The sequence below is a fragment of the Mobula birostris genome, chromosome 2 (genome assembly GCF_030028105.1).
Source record: "Mobula birostris isolate sMobBir1 chromosome 2, sMobBir1.hap1, whole genome shotgun sequence".
Lineage (NCBI taxonomy): Eukaryota > Metazoa > Chordata > Chondrichthyes > Myliobatiformes > Myliobatidae > Mobula > Mobula birostris.
The window spans coordinates 47577310-47592179 of record NC_092371.1 but is presented as its reverse complement, the minus strand read 5'-3'; the positions used below and the strand labels follow the sequence as shown (position 1 = coordinate 47592179).

Below are 14870 nucleotides of genomic sequence, written 5' to 3'. Positions count from 1 at the left end.
AAAGTCATGCTCGGTTATATATTTCATTATACAAGGAGATTCTGTGTTTATGTACATAATAGGATCCAACATATCAGGTGATCAACTCAGAAGAGCCAATGGAACTATGTTCCTACTGATCTCAACCTCTCTGATCATGCCACAAGATGGCTTGGAGCTCACCCTCCCCCCAGTGGTTAACTAGCCCAGTATCTCTTGCCAATCCCCAAAAGGAACATAGTCAGGAGCAAACTTTCAACTTGGCCAACCCTGAGACAGGTGTAGAAATACGTCCTCAAGTGTTGACGAACATCACTTATTTATCACTGCTCTAACTTGGCAGTATATGTTTTCAGTGTCTTTCAGGGAGGAAGTCCCTTACCAGAGCAATTGCCCGGCTCTCTTTCCTTTACAAGAGTAGCTAAAGACAGCCTTTGCAATAGTTGGCACAACTGTAGGCAATCCTTCAGCACAGAGCCACTGAATTGGGCAGAGGTTAGAATCCATTTTGTTGTTTTATGCAGAGGAAGTGCAGTGCATCACAAAGCAGGAATCTCTCCCAAAACAAGATTCTCTCGGTAAACTCTGTTCTCTTCTTGACTCTAAGGGACTATTGTGAGTTGGAGGGCATATTAAGATGGCAAACTCACTTCAGAGGTAATTTGTTCAGTCCCCTTCTTGGTAAGAACCATATCACCTACAGACATTGCCATGAGCAAGTATATCATCAAAGCCAGTTTTTTGAACTGAGAATGGTTAAAGGGTGTTATAAGACTGCTTTCAAGATCAGTCTCTGACTATCCTTCCTTTTCCAAGGAATAAGTGAAATGATCATTTGAATTTTAGTTTCAGTAATTAAGTTTGACATCCTATGGATGTCAGATGGGGAGTGTTCTGGCCTCTGGAGACACAGTTCATTTTGTGTGAACATTACTTTCTACAGTATTTGTAAACAAGAGAAAATCTGCAGATGCTGGAAATCCGATCAACACACACAAAATTCTGGAGAGACTCAGCAGGCCAGGCAACATCTAGGAAACACTTTGGCAGGGTTTCGACCTGAAACGTCAACTGTACTCTTTTCTTAGATGCTGCCTGGCCTGCTGAGTTCCTCCAGCATTTTGTTTTGTTACTGTATATGCAAGCTGACTTTTGTATCTTTTCCTGTATGTGTTAGTTTTGATTCAATTTAAAAAGCATGTTGGAAAGACATACATTTCCAGCCACTCTTTATTTGCCCTTGAAACAATATCTTTTCCTAAGTAAGAGATTTCATTTAAAAACCCTAAAGAAAATTTTTGACTCAGGTGATTTTTGAGAAGTAGTTTAACTCGCTGCATGGCTGTGTATGTATGCACTGTGAGGGCAGTAAACCTTCCCACCTACATAGCCCTCTACTTTTCTCTCATCCATGTTCCTATCTAGCAGTTTATTAAATACCCCTATTGCATCTGCCTCTACCACCAATCCTGGCAGGGTGTTCCATGCACCACCACTCTGTGTGTGTAAGAACAAAACACAAAACTTACCTCTGACATCCTCCCCAAACTTTTCTCTTGTCCTACTTTGAATGTACTATTGCTTTTCCCCTTAGATTTCAGCCCACTTTTTGCTCATCCCACCTTAGTAAAATTGGCTTTTATTGCTGAGATCCTTAACTGATATCCTTCCTATCTTCATTCCCTGAATTTAAGTTCTGAACTATCCTATCCCATTGGATTTGCTATTTATCTACAACAGAAAATCCATTAATTATTTTAAGGCTGTTATACCTTTTGCACTGGTTTTATTCGAAGTAATATTATAGTGTTTTGAACTCTATTCTTTCAGTCCTACTAAGAATTAATGCTAAGTATTTACTCTGCTGGTTTTCTCCACCTCTCTGGGGATCAATACCACACTTCCTATTCTGCCATTTTGTTTTTGTTCTGCAGTTCAATACAAATGTTTCATAACAGAACAGCACACAAAATGCAGGAAGAAATCATTGGGTCTGGCAACATCTATAAAGAGAAATGGATGGTGACATATTAGGCCAAGACCCTTTATAAGGACTAGAAATAATGGAAATAGCCAGTGTAAAAAGGAGGTGGGGGTGGGGGTGGAGTGTGAACTGGCAAGTGATGGATAGGTGGATCCAGGTGAAGGCTTGGGATGAACTGATAAGCAGGTAAGGGATGGAAATTATGTCTGAAACTGGAAGGTGATTGGTGAAAGTGACAAAGGGCTTGAGAAAGGTGAAAACTGCTGGGAGAGGACAATGGACAATGGAATAAAGGGAAGGAGGTGAGGAGGGGAACTAGAAGGAGGAATATGTGGGTGATGGACAGATGGAGAGAGTGGGGTTGAAAAGATCTGGGGTCATAGGGCATGTGGGATACGGCAAAAAAAGAGTACAGGGAGTAGGTACTGGAATTTATACAAATTAATATTCATGTCATTAGGTCAGAGACTTCCACGATGGAGTATGACGTGCTATTCCTCTAGTCTGTGTCTAGCTTCAATTTAACAGTAGAGGAGGTTGTGGACAGACATGTCAGTATGTAAATGGGAGATGGAATTAAAATGGTTGGTAACCAGGAGATCCTAGCTGGTATGACAGATGGAGTGAAAGTGCTTGATGAAATGATCATCCAACATTTGTTGATGTCACTGATGTAGAGGAGGCCGTATCAAGAGCATCGGATACAATAAATTACACCAATGGGTTCACATTGTGAAGAACTGCCTCACCTGGAAAGAATGTCTTGGATCCTGAACAGTAGTGAGGGTGAGGATGCATGAGCAAATGGAACACTTAGCATGGTTGCAGAGACAAATGCCTGGAGGGATGATTATTGGGGAGTCATGGAGAGAGTGTTCCTTGTGAAAAGCAGGGAGGGAAGAGGAAGATGTGCCTAGTGGTGGGATTGCACTGGAGATGGCAAAAGTTGTGGAGAATTGTATATTGGATATGTAGGTTTGTGGGTTGATAGGTGAGAACAAGGGGAAATCTATCCCTGTTAATACTGTAAGAGATTCCTTCTTCATTCTTTCTCTTTGCTGGATTTGTGTTTCGTAACCAATCACAAAACACCACTTTTTATATAATCTTCCTCCACAAGTTGTTATATTTCTGTCCATACATGCTGTCATCTTTTTGCAAACTATGAATCAGAAAATAATTCTGCTTTCTCAGAAAGAGGAATTAGTGATTTATAAATGTTGATGCAATTCACACATAGAGTTACAACAATGTTTTTTGTTCTTACAAACTGGTTGTATATTAATATTTGCTCAGTTTACATACTGTTCATGGTCTTTCTGTATTAAAACTTCAAAAGTAAGTCATAGGATGATATTTTTAGAAGAATCCATATCTCTTTTTGAACAGTTTTTCCCCTATTAGGACATCCACTGGAGTAGCCATCAATAAAGCCAAAATCAATGTTGAGAACAATGTAGCTAACTTAACACTGTAAGTTAGAAGAACCATAATCAAACTGAGTGGAAATGATCAGAGGAAATGTTATGATTGATATTCAGTCTGCTCAGCGAAACACAAGAAAGAAAATCAGTGTATAAAATAAGGGGGCAGGCCAGCATAGGAAATAGGAGAATAGACCAGCATGGAAGGGCAGTGCAGGACACAGATCAAGAAACACAAAACTAAGTTCTAGTGTGAAGGGCCAAGTGGTGACGAAATATAGCTGCTGCAAAAATTTCTTGTGCTCATTTCTCATAAGTCTTCCTTTACTTCTACTAATATTTTGGCAAGAGATTGATGTAAATTGGCAAAAAATTTACTGCTCACTTTTTTCAAGATTATAGTGGGAGCATTTGAATTGATTATATTCATCCAATATCTCAAGACCACAACCATAATACAATATACTGTTTTACATTGGTTGTGAAAAGTATAGAAGTGGTAAATCTGGAAAATGTCTTTGGATGAGTACATAATAAGACGCAAATCCAAAAGAATAAAGTCAAAATTAGGACTAATACAAAAATATTACCTTGTCAGAAAAGTGTAACCAAAGCAAAATACCAGGAATCATTTAAGAGCTAATTTCATTCACCAGTCAGAGGATGTTGGAGTAATTCTGCATACATAAACAAGAAGGAGGTAAACTTCTCTGATCAAGTTTTACAATCTTGAGATCATGGGTGAAAGTAGTTGGCTACTCTCTATTCTTCGTAATTTTGAGAAGTATCATTAAAGAAGAATGGGGATTAAAGTGTATTACTTTCCATTTGTACTGCTTTCTGAGAGTCTTGCCTCTGACAAATATTACATTTGATTATTAAACTAAGACCAATTTGGTGAAACAAAAGGAACCTGGGTTTCCTTGTTTCATGTGCAACTGAATGGTGACCCAATATGTTTAATTATTTAAATTTAAGCAATTTTTTTTGCTAGATAGCCATTTATGTGAAACATCAAGAAAAAATTTTTTACAAAAGTCTTGTTGAAAAATTCATGTTCATAGAAGTAAAATTATTATGTTTTTATTTTCTAAAGCCTACAAGGAGAAAATGAAGGAGCTGTCAATGCTCTCCCTGATCTGCTCCTGCTTCTATACTCAACCACATCCCAATACAATCAACAAATTTGGAGGTGAGTACTGGCATTAAGTAATTTCTTTGTTCTGGCCTATGTTTAGATTGTGTAGTTATAATGTAATTATTCCAGTTACATAGTGTAAATATATCTATGTACTTTTTAACGTTGAACTTTGAAGTGCAGATAAAATCAAACAGTTTAACATTTTGACATTCACTTTAATTATATTTTTGTCGGGATTAGTTAAAAAATAGGTTGATCAAATGTACTAGCTTATTGATGAGCAATATACTGAATTGAAGGATCCGTTGTTCCTGAAAATTCATTAACAAAATTTCAGAAGCCTGAAGTCACCAATCTGTCACTGACTCCAGTATGTAATCAGTAACCTCTCTCAACTCATGATCACAGAAGTCTTAAATCTTGCTTAAAGTCCAGGTCTATAGCACATAAAACATTAAGTCTTTATAACTAGTCGTGTATGGCCTAGTTTAATTCCAATATAATTAACCAAAACTCCTGTGAATCAATGTGACATACCTTCTGGTTCCAGTGCAACCAACCACCTGTACCCTCAAAAGACTTTGCCTTCAAGAGAAAATGTCTCTTGGGAAACTTTCATCCATAGTACAGCTTATTCAGCCTCCTGCATCTAAACCAGCTAAATGTGAGCAAACACAGACCACCACTGAGTCAATCTGGGGACTCAAGTTAACTCAGTTCTGTTCATAATCATGGATGTCACCAAATCTGACTTAAAGCACATGAAGCGATCCTGATGACTCTAAACTTTAAAAAATGAATGGATTTGAAGCAAGATCTTACACAAAAAAACAATTCTGCATTCTATTTTTATGTTTAAATGACTGCTGGGATTAAGATATTTGTGACTCTTATTTCCATTATTCAATACAAAGAAACTTGTACTAAGTCTTCATGGAGGACAGCCCACATGTTCGATGTATTTTCAGTGGAAGAGGTGTGTAAATACTAAATATTCTAAACAAATAGCTTTCTCAAGTTTTGAGGTTTCTTTTGCATACCATTGCAGGTAAACAGAAGAAACCCACATGCAATATCATGGATATTCATTAATGTCTACATATAAGAAGAAAAATTTAATTAATATGCTAAATATGTATCCCAGATTACTATCTGTGGTAACAAAGGACAGAACACAACCAGTAGCTTTAAAATTAATGGAGAAATAATTCATTCTGAAATATATTTTATTTATTATTGTTTATAATAAGGTTTTATTTTATTTAGAGATACAACGTGGTAATAGGCCCTTCCGACCCAACAAGGAAACTGGAGCACCTGGAGAAAACTCACACAGACAAGGGAGAATGTACAAACTCCTTACAGATAGCAGCGGGAATTGTTCAAAGGTTCAAAGTTTCAAAGGTTAATTTATTATCAAAGTATACAACTTGAAATTCTTCTTCTCCGGGTAGCCCATGAAAACCAAGAAAGGTAACACGGTCATCAACCACCCACCCCACCCCCCACCGCACAAAAAATGAACAAAAATGGAACAGGCACATTGACCCCAAATCCTCCTCCCCCACACAAAAAAGCAAACAAAATGGAACAGGCCCAGTGACCCCCCAAATCAACCCTACCTGCTCAAAAACGAAAAAAGAAAGATCGTACGAAAAACACAGAATATAAGACTGAAACAAAAAAGTTTATAGTCAAAGTCCAGATCCAAAACGCAGAAAACCTGGGCAACATTCACTGGGCCCAGCAGCAGAACTTTCCCTCAATGTAGCAGACCCATCAAAAATGTAGACAGCCAGAACTCATCCTCCACACTTGCCTCTATGCTTAAATCTTCCTCGTTGCTTTTCATTAGCTTTAATTGGTGAAATGGAATCAAATAATGGCATGCACCCTTTCCCTCAGCCTTCACACATGCTGTCTCTGTCTCCCAGAATGCTCTCAGAGACTGCAGAGTGCTGAAACACCCAAACGACCTCCAAGCGTCCACATTCACCTCGATATTTCAGTCTCCCTCATTACTTTCATCGGCAAAGTGGAGTCGAACATTGTCTCGCACCCATCCTTGCAGCCTGCCCACCATGGGGTTCCTACATGTTGCCTCAGCCTCCCGAAATCCCCTCGGAGACTGCAGAGCGCAAGAACACCCAAACCGTCACAGGCTCCAACAGTTCCAGAATCACATCCAAGGTGAAAAACAAACATAAAAGAAGTGAAATACATGATTTCATGATCTATCCAGGAGATGTCGACCAAAGGAGCATTGTTCGCTGGTGCCATCTTGCCCGGATGTCATCCGTAAACTTGAACCCAGATTGCTGGTGCTGTAATGGTGTTATGCTAACTGCTATGCTGTGTATCCTCCTGTGGTGCCCCTAAAGCTTAAGCGATGGAATGGGAGAATTGAGATTAGCTTTTATTTTAAGCTACAATGTTATTTGGACCAGTAACAAAAATACGTCATTCATCATATTGTTTTTAATATTTTTTCTTCCTTAGATATGGAAGTGAAATCAATTAATAAGCGTGCCTCTGGACAGGCTTTTGAAGTGATTCTGAAACCACAATCCACTGATCTGTCACCTGAGCAACCCATCACACCAAAGAAGAAGGACATCTCTTTGGAGAAACTGCAGAACCAGCTGGATGCTGCTGAGGATAGGAGAAAGGTTGGTGACGTGGACTGGTTTCATATCCATTTGATGAGTTAGATATTGCTACACCACACAATATCTAAGAAAAATGCTATTCTTAAACTATCCCGCTTTCCCACATCATGTGAAGTTAAAAGTTGATCTTTCCATTTGCAAAAGTCAAAAAAACAACATTCTGTTGATATTAGAATCTGAAACAACTGGAGGAAAAAAGGGAAAATGCAGCAGGCTGCAACTGAAGAGGGAGAAAATGAGTTTTTTTCAGGTTTATCAAAGGTTATTCATCTGAAATATGATACTAAATGCCATCTTCTCAAATTATGTCTGAGCTGTTGAGCATTTAACGACATTTTTGTTCTGTAGAAAGAGCCAAATAGGAAGAGTGGAGTAAAAAGCGTTATCTCTATACCACATGACAAAGAAAGATACTCTACAAAAGGAAATTATTCTGTTTATTGCACCTGTACTGATCTTTTGAAAAATCCAGTCAAATAACCTAACTGCTTTCTTAATAGGTTTTAAAATTTTCCCCTTCAAGTATCTGTTTAACTCTCATTTGGAAGTTACTGTTAAATCTGTTCGCTCATCCTTACAAGCAATGATTCCAAGTCCTAACAAATTAACGTGAGGAAAGAAAGACTTTTTGTTTACCCTCAAGCTCTTTTGCCAATGATTTCAAGCTCTTGTTCTCCAGTTATTGTTCTTTTTTTCAGTTTCCTTTGAATGTTATGATGTTTGTTGAAGTTCCTTTCACATCGGTGTCATTTCTGTGGATTTGCAGACCCAAGAGATGCAACTTTTGCAGCAACTGGCAGAGAAGCAACAGCACAGGCGCATTGTGCTACACAGGGCAATTGTGGATAACTGTAACTTCATCTCAACGACTGAAAGGAAGTTAAATCAGAAAATGGAAGCTTGTAATGAAAATCGCAAAGCGCATATAGCTGCCCTCAAGGATCGTCTGCGTGAGAAGGTAAGTATTCCACTTCGTTTTTAAAATTTAATACATGTAAACCTGTTACTCCTAGTTAATTATATTCTTCACTGTTATCCCTATTCATCTGGGAAAGGCTTTATAGGTTGCTAGGCTGTCTGAGGGCTTGATTTTAGTTTGGACTAATCTTTCACATGAAGATATTCTAGCTTTATAAGTTTGGCAAAAAGAAGCCAATTTTCACTCCTTTTCCATCATTGGTATCTGGAATGCCTTAGTTATAAGGTTATGGCAACAGATACAATTGCCACTTTTAATGATAAACATAGCAATACATTTTTCAAATCTTTATCCTATTTATTGTCCTTTTCATGCTTCTTTTACAGTGGCTTCTGAAAAAAGGAATTGATAAAATAAATGACTAATTCTTTAGTTCTGCATAATGTCTTATTCTTAACTAAATGTTGATTGCATGAAGTAATATAATATATTGAAATTGTTATTTATATTTTGAAACTCGATTAAGAAAGGAACATATAATAGTGAGAACCAACAAATGGACTCCAAACATTAAAAAATCACTGAATGCTATTTTTAGTGAGGCTCCAGGCCTATGATTCAGGCTTCAAAGTGTGATTGTCACAGAGAATTACCTGATTATGCAGCTTGGGAATAACCCAGCATTGGCCTGGGCCCTCATTAATATTTTTTGGGACAATTCCAAGGATATTTCAGCTATCAAGAAAGAATAATGCAATATTTACCACACCTGACTGTTGGATAAAACATGATCATATCAGGCACTATGTTTCTCATTGATCAGAGGAAGAATTTTGAGTGTTTCAGGAAACCACCAGGATAATGAAAATGATGAATTGGAATCAGGTTTATTATCACTGACATATGTGTGTTGTGAAATTAGTTGTTTTGCAGCAGCAGTACAATAAGAAATATATAAAAAAATAAAAGTGCAAAAGAGAGGAAAACAGTGAGGTAGTGTCTATGGGTTCATGGAACGTTCAGAAATCTGAAGGCAGTGTATTCCTAACATGTTGAATGTGTGTCTTCTCCCTGATGGTAGCAATGAGAACATGGTATGTCCTTAATAGTGAGGGGGTGAGTCCTTAATGTTGGATGTTGTTTTGTTGAACATTTGCTTGATGTTGAGGAGGGTTGTACCCATGATGGAGCTGACTGAGTCTACAACCCTGTGCAGCTTTTTCCAATCCTGTGCAGTGGCATCTCGATACCAGAAGGTGATGCAACCAGTTAGAGTGTCCTCCGCGGTACATCTGTAAAAATTTGCTAGAATATTTGGTGACCTGATAAATCTCGTCAAACTCCTAATGAAATATAGCTGTTGATGTGCCTTCTTTATAATCACATCAATATGCTGGGTCCAGGATGGATCTTCAGAGATGTTGACATTCAGAAACTTGAAACTGTCCACCCTTTCCACTGGTGACCCCTCGATAAGGACTGCCAGGTGTTCTCTCAACTTCCTCTTACTCAGGATCAGTTGCACTGCTTGGACATTCCGAAGGCATTGTAGAGAATAACCTGTGTTATTAATGTAGTCATTTGGCATCGAATGCAAAGAAGGTCTGGTAGTCCTGAATGTTGCCATTAAATAGTTGACAGTAGCCCAATTAAAGAAACCTAGCTCAGTGTGTTGTTCAAATATATATGTCTACATTTAATAACATGTTTTTCATCTTCTTCAACCTGCTGTTGATGGAAATTTCTTTAGTTTTTTTTTAACAGTAGGTACTCTGTTGAATACTGACCTGTTTTTTGGATTCCTGTTTATAAGTACAGTAGGTAATCGAAGAACCCTCTACAAATGATAGCCTGATGAGCAATAAACAGTTTTGGTCAAAAAAAATGTGATTACTGTAAATTTTTTAAAAGTGCAAGTAAAAACAAATGTATTATGCCTGTAGATCAAATGATAAGGCAAGCATAGAATTCGCATAATTGTCTGCCCATTGAGCCTAGTTTACAAAATTAAGACCAGCAGAAATCAAAAATCTGTATTCTGTACTTTATAAAAATTATTTAATAAATTTGAAAGGCAGAATACTTAAGGAGAATTGGCTACCTAATCTCAGGAGGTTGGGTAGAATGTATTTTATCTGTACCTATATTTGTTGGGGTTTTTTTGGATATCTATTAAATAAAGTAATTGCCCACATTAATTTTCTGTTTGACATACTGAAATATAATGTTGGAACTTGCCCAAACTGATGATAGTGAAATGATTACAAGTTTTAAGACTTTTTTCAGATATCTTACCTTCTATAATTTGTGCATTTTGTACAACAGGAAAGGCATGCAGCTGAGGTCCGTAGAAACAAGCTGCTACGAGAGGAACTTTCTGGCTAAAAGAATGTTTCATTGCTTTATGAAGATCATCGTGGAATAAATCTAATAATAAAATCCTGTTCTCATAATACAACTTTTGTTTCTGAATTCAGTACTTCTATATAATAGATCATGCTTTTTTGCATTCAGAATATTGGTTCTTTTGTTATGTGCAATACTGACAGTTGTAAGCAGGCAAAGATCAGCAGCACATCAGTAATCTAAAAATATTTAAAACATTCAATTGTTATTGACGTCATAATCTGCCAATGTATTTTAACCTGTATATATAGATGCATTATATTAATTGACAGATTCAACCTACAATTTGAAAAATTTGCAAACAAGTTAATTCATTTTTATATATTTTCTGTATAATTGAACCATTTTGTTTTCCTGAAATTATTAGGTGCCCATAAGCATTAGAAATATTGGATAGATTTTACTATTCACATTGGAGCGTCCTCTTGGTCTTATACTCAAATATGGTAATATCTATCTGCTAGCATGAAGTAATTGTTGAAATCTATATCCATTTGAAGAATAATTGAATATCTCTGATATAATTTATTTGCACAAGTCATTATTTGTATGTCAGACCCAGCTCATCAGAGAAAATAGATTAAACTGATGACTTATCAAACATACAGTACTTCTAAAAAAAAGTGTGCCTAAGATGTATTTTAAATATGTATTTTATTATTTAAATATTATTTTATTTAATAATGGCTTTATTTTTAAATTTCCAAAAATGACAATAAGTTAACAAACACATGATTATAAATGAATGTCATTGAATTATTCAGTGGGAAAAGTCACAGATTAGTATGACCTGTTGCTATCTGAAGGTCTGTATGTCTTTACACACTGTGGAATGTTCAATCTTATCAAATGGCCATGTTGCTCACTAGACCTTCAAAAGAACTATTTATTTGGCTCTTTATGTGGGTTGAACTTGTTCATAAACAGTGTAAGTTTCTTCTTTTAATAGAAAATGTTATTGGTAGCATTATATATTAATCTTTCTATATGTCACACTCTCTTAAGGGGGGAAACTTCAATGTAAGCAATGTTTTTGTGAAATTAGTCTCTTTAAAAAATAAATGGTATATGTGAGGAAAATCTTAAATTATCCAGCTAATTTTTTTGTCCTATTACTGCTATAGCTGTGCTGAGTAGAAAATGGTTTGCCAAATATAAAGCTGTATAAGTTTCAGAGTGTTCGTTTGTTGTGCAGTAACTAACTTTGAAAATTCTTTTGTAAATAGTTTTTATTTTTAAAAATTGTGATTGGCAGACTAGTGCATAATTCATAACACTGTATCATGCTAACACCTCATTTAATTACGTATGTGCCATTTCACCTCTAGCTCTGACAGTTTGTGTATTTGCCTATCGGACTTGAAATTAGAGTCAGGGTAAGACCGTAAATGATGCTAGATTCTTTCATCCACTCACTGTAAATGAAGGTGGCATGTTTTAATCACTTGATTAGATCTTGCTATTCTTGATGTGTTTGTATATGAATCCTTTGAACTTTTGGGAAGATGCTAACAAATCACTCCCACTTTACACAATTAAAAGTGACTGGAAGTAGTCAATTTGAAGATACTTGCCCACTCATTTTAGACTCCATAATGTGCACTTAAGTGTCAGTTTAAGATGGCTGTAATGTGCAAGATGTGATTACACAATAAAGTCCATGATATACAGTTACCTTTTCATGTATTGCACGTTTATTTGATATGAATCTCTGTATATAGTTTGAAAAAAAAATTATCGGCGAAGATAAGGTCATAGTCAGGATTTTTAAATATGATGAAGTAGCATTATATTGGTGTAACTCTCTCACCATAGGCTCGTAATGAGTTAGATATTACTGCGAATTCAGCCTAACAGCAACATAAGTCTACAATGCAAGGGGAATAATGATATTTCCAATAAATAACCATTTCTAGGGTAAATATGATTTGGGTAAACATAACACATAGAAGTGTGGATGTTCCTTTAAGGGAAAAGTAGGCTTGTTACTGGTATGAACACTGACACACCCATGCAAATTTACTGTTCACCAGGAAGCAATAATTTAACTCATCAGTATAAACTTAAATTGAAATTGTATTGACAAAGTATTTTAAACTATTAACAAACAAAATACAAAAAAGGGGCCATTACATATACATTAGCCTAAAGTGTGCACATAATGTTTGGAACTCATTGTCGTGTATATCAATCTGGGTTGTATCACTTCATTTACTCACAGTACCAAAACAATTCTGCCTGAAAACACAGTCCAAGCAAAACATAAATAAGTATCCACGCAACATCGAAGGACAAGGAGTCAAACTTTCTCCAAGGCTGTGAGATAACTAGCTGGCTAAAAGTATCTGCACATTCTCTGTGAGACCAAAGTCTGCAGGAGGAGTTTCTCACATCAGTATCTGTCCTTCCAAATTTATTTCTGAGCATTTCCCCATGCTCTTCATTCATGTTTGTCATCCGTTTTCATTATTTTGTTCTCCTTCTTCTTCCAAGACCCCTCCAGAAAATGGCTATCGCTGATTCCGCTAGAATGTTCTGGGGCATTTTATTGGCCAAAATGTTAATAAGACAAATCCTACTGGCTAATACAACAAGCCTAACTTAACCAACTAAATTATTATTATAAATGGCAAAACAAAATGAAATACCCAATTGTATAATGTAATTAAAGGAACACATTGCATCTTGAGAAAATCTGGGGGAAATAAAATACCCAACAGTATAACTGTATAAACCAGGGCATTAGATTGGGATGTCTGCCTTTCTAAATCTATCCAGAATCTACTTTTTTTAAATTCTCTTGTTGCTTCTTTTGTTTGCTGCATTCTTCTTTCAGATGATATTTCTTAGAGGCATGCAACATGGAAACAGGCTTGTGATCCATTGTGTCTATGCTGACCACCTATACTAATTCCACTTGGATTAGTTCTATACCCCTCAATGTCCTGTTTGTTCCGTTATCTGTCAAGATGCCTCTTAAATGTGCTAATTGTTCACACTTCCTCTGGCAGGTCTTTCCAGGTCCAACTCTTTGTGTGGAAAATTTGCACCATAGATCTCCACTAAATATCCTCTCCCTCTCTCACCTCAACACTGTGCAGTGAGCAGCAGAAGGAAGCCGCTAAATTCTCCAAGCTGCAATTATGATTGGGTTGTGGAACTCATTTTGTTCTCCGCACCTCTTCTAATCACCTATGAATTTTCCACCCCAGCAACAAATGAGTGTTCAACCCTTCAATTGTCCTCTCTCTGTTTCCTATTATACCACCCCATCAATCTTATTAATAACCCCTGCACTTGTCTTTTTGAACAATTCTTTCAATGCTTACACCTTTTCCTCTTATTTGCTTTACTGTCCATCCTCAAATTGCTAACCCAACATCCCTCTTCTCCTTTTCTATTTTACCACCTAAGGTACCAATTATATTCATCAAATGTCTTCATCCATTGATAATCAGTGTTTCCCTTGCAATTTTCCTGCTAATTTGATACTTTGATATATAAAACTAAAGAATTGATCAGCAAACAGGTAAATTGCCTTTTCATTAAGCTGTGAGCATGAAGCAATATTTTATATTATGACCATTTAAGCAGCCAAAGTTATTGTTTGAATCATATTTCTTAAATATTTAAGCACAAACTTGTGTCATTTAGAAAAGCTGGCATTTGTTGCCATTAACATCTTCCCACACTATTTATCTTATCCTGTAAACATATCCTTCTATCTGTTTCTTCCTCCCATCTTCTCCAGATTGCTAGTAACATCTACTCTATTAGTCTCAAGAGCTCCATAAAATATAATTTTTCACCACATTCTGAGGAAGGAACTTTCTCCTGGACTCTTTATTAGATTTCTTAATGACTCTCTTCTATCAATGTCTCTTTATTTTGCACTCCTTCTCCTTAGATTTTATGCTGATTTTATGCTGGAGCATTTAATACTTGGCACTTATTTGGCTATACTAAGTGAGTTACTCAAGTATTTTTGTCACTTCATTGTTCCCAGCTAATGTAGGGAACATGACAAAGGATCCTAAAGCAGATCAGAGCAGGATATATGTGAAGATAAAGTTAGATGCCTTTGATCAGGTGCAAGCTCTAACAAAATATGAAGGCCTTTCAATCTGTTTTTATCATACTGCTTAGCCATGGCAACCTTTTTCACAACTTTACAACTTGTCACTCATTCCTTCCTCTTCCGTCAACGCTACCGTCACCTGCATCTCTTTCATTTCGCGCATGTCTACCCTCCCCCCAACCTTCCACTGCTGCACCAGGGATAAGGTTCTGCTGGTCGTCACCTATCCACCCCCCCCCCCCAACAGCCTCTGCATCTAGTACATAATTC

The 14870-nt window shown here is 36.7% G+C and overlaps 1 protein-coding gene across 2 annotated transcripts in view; it reads left to right on the top strand.

The window, feature by feature from the left end:
• LOC140208301 (stathmin-3-like) overlaps positions 1-12187 on the top strand; it is a 52555-nt gene extending 40368 nt beyond the window's left edge. For both annotated transcript variants that reach the window (XM_072276891.1, XM_072276894.1), the window contains exons 3-7: positions 4484-4579; positions 5795-5932; positions 7028-7197; positions 7964-8155; positions 10442-12187. In XM_072276891.1, the coding sequence (XP_072132992.1) occupies positions 4484-4579; positions 5795-5932; positions 7028-7197; positions 7964-8155; positions 10442-10501 (656 nt within the window). In that variant the 3' untranslated portion in view covers positions 10502-12187. The remainder of the gene's footprint in view (positions 1-4483; positions 4580-5794; positions 5933-7027; positions 7198-7963; positions 8156-10441) is intronic.
• Positions 12188-14870: the final 2683 nt, after the last annotated feature.